The 8,104-nt window shown below is 57.1% G+C and overlaps 2 protein-coding genes across 2 annotated transcripts in view; one reads left to right on the top strand and one right to left on the bottom strand.

The window, feature by feature from the left end:
- The first annotated feature begins 2,310 nt into the window (after positions 1-2,310).
- Positions 2,311-6,234, top strand: EMP3 (epithelial membrane protein 3). The gene is made up of 5 exons (XM_006108444.3): positions 2,311-2,563; positions 3,439-3,531; positions 3,787-3,889; positions 5,087-5,227; positions 5,982-6,234. The coding sequence occupies exons 2-5, from the start codon at positions 3,454-3,456 to the stop codon at positions 6,149-6,151; spliced, it is 492 nt and encodes a 163-aa protein (XP_006108506.1). The 5' UTR covers positions 2,311-2,563; positions 3,439-3,453; the 3' UTR covers positions 6,152-6,234.
- Positions 6,235-7,462: 1,228 nt separating this feature from the next.
- TMEM143 (transmembrane protein 143) overlaps positions 7,463-8,104 on the bottom strand; it is a 15,013-nt gene continuing 14,371 nt past the window's right edge. Inside the window, exon 6 of the mRNA XM_006108443.3 lies at positions 7,463-7,662. Within this exon, the coding sequence (XP_006108505.1) occupies positions 7,463-7,662 (200 nt within the window). The remainder of the gene's footprint in view (positions 7,663-8,104) is intronic.

The raw sequence follows: 8,104 nt of genomic DNA, 5'->3' as shown, positions 1-8,104 counted from the left end.
TATTAGGAACTTGCCCAAAATCACAGCTAGTGAGTAAAGCATCTTGGATGTGAAGCCAGCCAGTGTGTTTCTAGAGTCTGTGCTGTACTGGTACCCCAGCTTCCAAGTCTCCCCAAGCACCCACCCAACCACTGAACTGCCCTCAGGGAGCCCACATGACCAATCTCGCTCCCACATGACCAGTCTCGTTCCCTCCCCCAGCTCTGGCCCCATCAGATACCCATTCATGCTATCACCCAGTTTCCTTCCGATGCAGGGGCCCTAAATTTCCATTTTCCAGCTCTCGGTTTCTTATCAGAACCCCTGTCCCTCCCTAGTCACCACCGCCCAACTCTTCTAAGAGACCCAGCTACATAGAAACCATCCCACCCACCCAAATGCAATAATCCAAGAAATAATCCAAGAATAATAGTTAACGTTAAATCGCTGGTACTGCACTCCCTTTAAAACCTTCCCATGACTTCTCATTGCGCTTAGAATGAAAATCCAAGCTCCTCCCCTAGTCTTCAAGGGCCCTCTTTGATTCCCTTCCTACCCTCCCTCCGGCTCCCTATATCCCAGACACACTGGCCCTTCTGTCTGCTCCCCAAACAACCTGAGTTTGTTCTCAAGAGCCTCTGCACTTGCTCTCCGCCCAGCATTCAGATGGTTCCTGTCTTCAGGTCTCAGCTCAGATGTCACCTCCTAGGAGAGGCCTGGCCTGATCACCCTGTTCAAAGTAGGTTCCCCTGCACTGTCCGTATCTCCATCACTCTGTTCTGTTCCTTCAGAGTCTTTATCACTGTCTGAGCTGTCTCTGGTGTAATGATGTTTTCTCTCTCTCTTTTTAAAATATTTTATTGATTTTTTACAGAGAGAAAGGGAGAGAGATAGAGAGTTAGAAACATCGATGAGAGAGAAACATCGATCAGCCGCCTCCTGCACACCCCCTACTGGGGATGTGCCTGCAACCCAGGTACATGCCCTTGACCGGAATCGAACCTGGGACCCTTCAGTCCGCAGGCCGACGCTCTATCCACTGAGCCAAACTGGTTTCGGCTGATGTTTTCTCTTGATTGTCTGTCTCCCTCCGCTAGGAAGGTAAGCCCACAGTAATAGTCGGCTCACATCTGTGTGCTGTTGTTGTTTTTCATTAACTTCTGATTCATAATCGATATTCAATAAATGTTTGATGGAGAAAGGAATGAACGTGTTAGGTGTGTTAATGTACTGGTATCACCTTATTTGTTTAGAACAATATCGGACTTATCATTATCAGGATTAGTGTATTGTCAGTATTTTTAGTGTTCCTATACCCACAGATGAGGAAGCTGAGGCTCAGAGAGTGGACATAATTAGTCAAGGTCCCCCCCCACCACCCCCCCGCCCCACCCAGGCAGGAAATGGTGGTCTTAACTTCCACTCCCTGCTCCCTCCCACAGTTTCCCATCCCCTGACCCTCCCCCCCTCATGGTGCCAAGTCCACCAGCCCTCAGCCCACTCCGCACTGCAGGAATCTGGGCTCCTCCCTCAGGCTCCCATCCCTCGGAGCATCCAGTCCTAAGTCCCATCAAGAAAAGCAGACAGCCCTGACCGGTTTGGCTCAGTGGATAGAGCGTCGGCCCGCGGACTGAGGGGTCCCGGGTTCGATTCCGGTCAAGGGCATGTACCTTGGTTGCGGGCACATCCCCAGTGGGGAGTGTGCAGGAGGCAGCTGATCGATGTTTCTCTCTCATCGATGTTTCTAACTCTCTATCCCTCTCCCTTCCTCTCTGTCAAAAATCAATAAAATATATTTTAAAAAAAGACAAGAAAAGCAGACATGTAACTCCTGTAGTAGTCTGGGCTGCAGTTCAGCCTCTGCTTCGGCAGGGTGCTGTAACTGTGGTTAGCTGGCCAGCTTAATAAAGACTCTTAAATTTAAATTCTGAGTCGGTGGTCTATCTCACTGAGTGAACCCATAACACCGGTCCCAGGTCCCAGGTCCCAGGTCCCAGGTCCCAGCTCCCAGGTCCCAGGTCCCAGGTCCCAGGTCCCAGGTCCCAGGACAAGACCCAGAGCGGAGGCCTGAGAATCTGGCCCTCCCACCCCTGACGCCCCACCCCAGGGCCCCTGCTCCTCTCCGCTCCCTCCAAGGACTTCTCATCTCAACCCTGGGAGGGAGCCCCAACAGATTCGCATGTGGGGGCAGTGGGCGGGCTCCGAGAATGAAGAACCAGAGTGCCCGGGCCCTCCCTCTGGCGGCAAACCTCAGCTGGGCGCGGTGAGGGTGGGTATAAAAGGGTCAGTATATATATTGAGAGGAGCAGAGGAAGAGAAACTCGGAGAGTGAGAAGAGAGAGGGAAAAGGTATAGGCAGTGAGGACAGGAGAGAAAGAGCGAGAGAGAGAAAGAAAGAGAGAGAGAAAGGGTTCTAGGGTTGGCGGGGAGAAGGACGGAGAGAGCCAGAGGGGAGAGCGAGGGAGGGAGGAAGGCGGCGAGGGAGGCGGGGGCCCCGAGAGGGTGGAAGGAGGCAGGCGAAGGGCGGGGCACGGAGGCCCAAGCGAGGGACAGACTCCAGCTCTGACTTTTTCCGCCGCGCGGGGTAAGTTTCCAGTCCGTTATCTGGACTGGGATTCCTTTATTTACTCGGGAGTTGCAGCCGTTTGGGAAGGACACCCTCATGGAGATACTTTTAATTTCGGAAATGATCTCTTAGCCCTGGGGGTGCAGATTCAGGGAGGGGTGGGGCCCAGCAAGGTTTGGGGGGGGGGTTCCCCAGCAGAGCCCTCCACCGGATAATGTCCCGCAATTTTCCCCCCACGGATGTCCGCTCTCCCCGGGGGACCCCGAGAGCGGGACTTTGCCTGAGAGCACCCCAGGTCCGGGCCACCTCCAGGCCCCCTCCCCTTTCTGGGCACTGCGTGGTGGTGGGAGGCTGGTTCCCTGTTCTTGGGCCTCTCTCCCCAAACACAGATCCTGTCCATGTTCCCAACAGGGTACCCAGCAGGCACCAGTCTGGCAGCAGGGTGGGGCGGGGACCTCGTGGGCACAGCCAGGGGCTGGGGTTTCCCTGGTGCTCGGAGGCTGGAGGGTGGGATGAGTCACCGATGATTCACCCGGAACCCGGGGAGAGGGAGTGGGGTGGGGTGAGTCGAGGATGCCTGTCTCTGGGGGCAGCCCGCAGCTTCTGCTGCGTCTGGAGGGGCTGCAACTTGAATGTTCACAGCCCTGACCCGGGACGGGGCCCTGGGGACTCGGAGTGAAGCACAGTGCTAGTTCCGATCATTCCCGGACTCAAGAGTCCGTCCCTGGCCCTCTCCGGCCCCTGGGGGATTCAGGATTCCGGGCTCCCAGCCTCCTCTACCCTCAGACCCCAGAGTCTGGAACCAGCCCCTTTCTCCACGAGGATTTGGGCATCTCACCCTCCCCTGCGCCACCCTCCTGAATCCACCATCTCCTGCCTGTCCCCTACCCCAGGCTTCCACTGCAGCCATGTCATTCCTCCTGCTGGTGGTCTCGGCCCTTCACATCCTCATCCTCATCCTGCTGTTCGTGGCCACTCTGGACAAGGTAAGGCTACTCGGAGCGGCCTGCCCTCCTGCAGACGCCGCCACACCCCTCCTCTAAAGGCACCCGCCCTCGTCCCCCAGCCTCGGATGCCGCCCTCCTCCCCCTCCCCCTGACCCCTTCCCTTTTCTGACTAAATCCACGCTTTGCCCCAGTTCAGCCCCTTCTCGGCACCACGCCCTTTTTCTAACCCTTCCCCGCGGCTCCCTGGCCCCGCCCACTTTCCCATTCCCGCCCTTGTTTCTCTGCCCATCCCAGTCCTGGTGGACCCTCCCCGGGAAGGAGTCCCTGAATCTCTGGTCTGACTGCACGTGGATCAGTCACAACGAAACGTGGCTCTGCCGTGATGTCAGCGAGAACGGTGAGGGGTCGGGGGGGCTGGTCTGCACAGGGGAGGGGTCACCCCAAGTCTCTTCCCCTGGGACCAAGTCCCAAACGCGCCAAGGTTGGAGTGGGCAGGCCTGGCTCCCAGTGCTGAGTGAGGGGGGCCGATGTAGGGCCCACCTATCGCTATGGATAAGCTAAAAGCCCCCCTCCGTTATGATTCAGAAAGAGTGGAGGCCACATGCTATCGGTTTAAGAAATTGGGAGAACGTTCCCAGGATTCTGAAAAGATCGGACTATGTTTCCAAAGTTCTAAGGACCACATTGAGTTTTTATTTATTTATTTTTTATGTATTCTATTGATTTTTTTTTTTTTACAGAGAGGAAGGGAGAGGGATAGAGAGCTAGAAACATCCATGAGAGAGAAACATCGATCAGCTGCCTCCTGCACACCCCCTACCTGGGATGTGTCCGCAACCCAGGTACATGCCCTTGACCGGAATTGAACCTGGGACCTTTCAGTCCGCAGGCCGACGCTCTATCCACTGAGCCAAACTGGTCAGGGCCACATTGAGTTTTTAGAGGTGGGGCTTAGTCCTTCCCAGCTCTAACGGAGGGGGGCAGTGGCCGATGCACCCGAGTTCTAAAGGGGCAGTTTGCATCTATCAAAATTTCTAAGTCAGAAGAAGGTAAAAGATGAAATGAGTTTCCCCTAAGAGTGAAGCAAGAATTTCTGTTCTCTTGACTTAGATCCAGTGTTGTACTGGAGGTAGCCAATGCGACAAGGCAAGAACCTTCCTCATGCCGCCACCCTTTAATACAGTTCCTCATGTTGTGGTGACCCCCAACCATAACATTATTTTCGTGGCTACTTCATCACTGTAATGTTGCTATGGTTATGAATCGTCATGTAAATATCTGATATGCAGGATGTATTTTCATTGTTGGCGACCCACAGGTTGAGAACCGCTGAAAGTAAAACTGTTTCTATTCCCAGTGGACATCTTTCTGTAGAAAATCTTAAAGAATCTGCAAAGCAGCTTCTAAAACTGATCAGGGGGGTTAGCAAAGCGATAGGAATGAAGGTTGTTACTGTGTCATTCCCAAGTATCCAAACCTGCATGGCTCTAAATTGGGGGGAGGGGAGGGGGTGGTTGGAGACGACGACGAGCAAGCCGGTGGAGCTGGAACGCTGGGCCTCCGTGACTCCCCCTCTATCTCCTCCTCATTGCAGGCTGGCTGAAGGCCGTCCAGGCCCTCATGGTGCTTTCCCTCATCCTCTGCTGCCTGTCCTTCATCCTCTTCATGTTCCAGCTCTACACCATGCGGCGAGGAGGGCTCTTCTATGCCACTGGCTTCTGCCAGCTGTGCACCAGTAAGCATCGTTCCCTGGGAACTGAAGGGAAGGGAGGGGGCCAATCAGGATGCTGGGGACCCCGAGAATGGACCACGTGAGGTGCCTCCGTAGCACCGCTCTGCCCCCAGGGACTGGCAGTCTTCAGCGACTCCATGGTGGTCTGTGTCGCTGTCATGGGGGAGCGGGCACTTGGGGCTTCAAGGAGCCAGGGCTGAGGAAGGTGGTGGGCAGATCATTTAAATCCCCGAGATGGAGGTGGGGGGAATCAGGGATAGGTGACTAATGAATATCCCAGAACTCTGAGTCATCATAGTGGTCTTGTAACTATAATGGCAGCCCGCTGCTGTTTCTGGTGGACCTACCGTGGATCAGACACTTCAGGGAGTTTTATGTACTTTTCCTTTTTTTTTTTTTTTACTTCAAGTGCAAAGGGCTAAATTAATCATAGTCCTCGGTTTGGGGAACATTCTCTTCCTATGTTCCTGCAAAGCCCCTCTCTTGTTTTATTAATGCACTGTGTGCTTGGCTGGTAGACCTTCAAAATTATTCCTTGAATGGATGGGTGAGTAGCTATTACCGACCCATGTGTATGGATAAGGAGACCCAGAGATGAAAGCGCCCAAGGCCAGTCTGCAGCAGCCTGGTTGCGCAGAGTTGGGGGAGAAACCACAACTCCCAGCAGGCAGCGGTGCTGCCCGCTTGCCCTCCGGCGGCTCCTTCGCCCCATGGGTTGCTGGGATATGCAGTCTTCTTGGTTCCCGTCTCCCCACAGGCCTGGCCGTGTTCACCGGGGCCCTGATCTACGCCATTCACGTGAACGAGATCCTGTCCAAGCACCCGCCGGGGGGCAGCTTCGGCTACTGCTTCGCCCTGGCCTGGGTGGCCTTCCCCCTCGCCCTGGCCAGCGGCATCATCTACATCCACCTTCGGAAGCGGGAGTGAGCGCTGAGCGTCGCCTTGCGGCCCTGCCCACTCCCGGCCCCTTCGCCTCGCCCGCCTCCCGAAAATAAAACCGTTTAACCGCCTGCCTTTGCTCCTTCCTTCCTTCCTCCTCCAGGGCCCCGGGCTGCTCAGGCCTGAGCTCTCCTGAGCCTGGGACAGCCCGCCCCCCGCAGTGCCGCCTTCAGAACGTCCCGCTCCTGCCCCCCAGGTCCCTCCAAACTCGGACACAGGAGCAGAGGTCCCAAGGCCACGGGCCCTGCCACCTCAAGTCTCAGGATTCCCCCCGAGTGGGGCCGCCAGACACTGGCTTCCGGGGAAGAACGGAGTCTGGGTCCCCAGCCCCCCTCCCGTGTGCAAGGGGCTCTCCCTCCGGGAGGCAGGCCTGCGTGCTGTTCTAGGTCGTTGGTCTCTCGCTCTCTGGCCATCCCCTGGGAGACACGTTTCCATTCCCCTCTTAGAACGCAGCCTGCCCTCTTTGCAACCCGCCGCCTCCTCTTCCCCTCATCCCCAAACGCTGCCTCTGCCCGGACCCCTTAGTGAGAATTAGATGGCACCGCTGCACACTGCCCACTCACCCGGAGTCTTAGACAGGATTTATTCCGCTGGGAGAGGGAAATGATAGACCAATAAATATCGCACAGGCCCCTGGAGGAGGGAAGGTCCGGCGAGGTAGTTTGTGTAGAAAGGGGAGCGCAGGGCGGGGAAGGCACCTGAGGTTGGGGGGCCTGCATGGAATCGCATCCTGGTGAGGGCGGGTCCTCCTGGCCCACGGCTCCCCCCTCAGCCTGGGCGAGCTGATGAGCCGTGGGCCAGGCGGCGGCCGGCCTTAGAAGTCGTGCGGCTGATGGAAAGATCGGGTTTCTTTTAGGAATTCTGATCGTTCCCATGCAGCGACAACTGGCTGCCCCCAAGCTGAGCGCCCAGACGCTGTCACCGGCAGTGCGGCGCTCACTGGCCGCGGGCTGGGCGCCGCCGTGGTGAGCAGGGCGGGCACGGTGCCCGGAGCGGGCTAAAAAGACAATGATATGTGGCCTCCGGAGGGCGCAGCCGGAGGAGCGCACAGGTGGTCAGTAGGGTTAGCAGCTGTGATTGGCTGCCTCCCTCCTCAGCCGAACCCCCATTTGGTTGTTTACAGCTGGGGGGGGGGGGCAAATGCAGGCTGTCTTGATTGGGGGCTTTGTTTTAGGAATAAAGTGTAACATTGGAAACTAGAGCTGCCATGCATCGTAGCGGTGATGAGCAGTTTGTCATGAGGAGGCGGGGCTTAGCTGCTAACCAGGGGTGCTGCGCGGAGAGGTTTCTCCCCGGTTGTCACTGCGGGGCGGGGCCTGCGGGGGAAGTGTCCGTCGCCAACGGGTCTAGTTTGGGGAACCCCGAAGGCGGGTACGTCCCCACGCTCTCCGTCAGGGCTTGCAGGTGGCCCAGGGCCCGGGCTCCGTTGAAGGTCACGGCACAGCCCGTCTGGGTGAGGAGCCAGTTCTCCACCTCCGCCTGGAGCCAGCGGGAGGTCTCTGTAGGGGAGAGGCAGGAGTTGTGAGGAGCCGGAGGGACCTGGAAGGCGGGATGGGCAGGGCCAGGAGGAGGGAGGGCCTGGGTTTGGGAGGGGCGAGGAGGGGAGCGGGACCAGGCCTGGGAGGCTCGGCTCTGGAGCGCAGATGTGGGGACAAGCCAGGAGGGGTGGGGGCTCCTGTAGGATAGAGAAGGGACAGGGTCTCTTGTAGGGAAAGTGGAGGCTCGTATAGGAAGGCGCACGCGGGGAGGGGGTCGTGAAGTAGGGACATGCTATCTAGAGGTTGAGATCAGGATAAAAACACGTCCATCAAGACTGTTAACTGGGTTCAGGGTGTCCCCTCTGAGGGCCGGTGTCACCATCGGAATCGGTCATGCGACTGTTTGTAGCATGAAGTGGGGACGGGCAGCGTGATGACTGTGCTTCACGGGGGCAGTCCCTTG

Source organism: Myotis lucifugus, unplaced genomic scaffold (assembly GCF_000147115.1).
Source record: "Myotis lucifugus unplaced genomic scaffold, Myoluc2.0 scaffold_2329, whole genome shotgun sequence".
NCBI classification, from domain to species: Eukaryota; Metazoa; Chordata; class Mammalia; order Chiroptera; family Vespertilionidae; genus Myotis; species Myotis lucifugus.
The sequence above is the reverse complement of the archived record's forward strand: the minus strand, read 5'-3'. Positions and strand labels throughout refer to the sequence as shown.

Coding starts and splice junctions, on each gene's coding strand:
- EMP3 (XM_006108444.3), top strand. CDS start 3,454: ATGTCATTCCTCCTGCTGGTGGTCTCGGCCCTTCACATCCTCATCCTC. Junction 3,532..3,786: donor TCGTGGCCACTCTGGACAAG/GTAAGGCTACTC, acceptor TGCCCATCCCAG/TCCTGGTGGACCCTCCCCGG. Junction 5,228..5,981: donor CTTCTGCCAGCTGTGCACCA/GTAAGCATCGTT, acceptor GTCTCCCCACAG/GCCTGGCCGTGTTCACCGGG.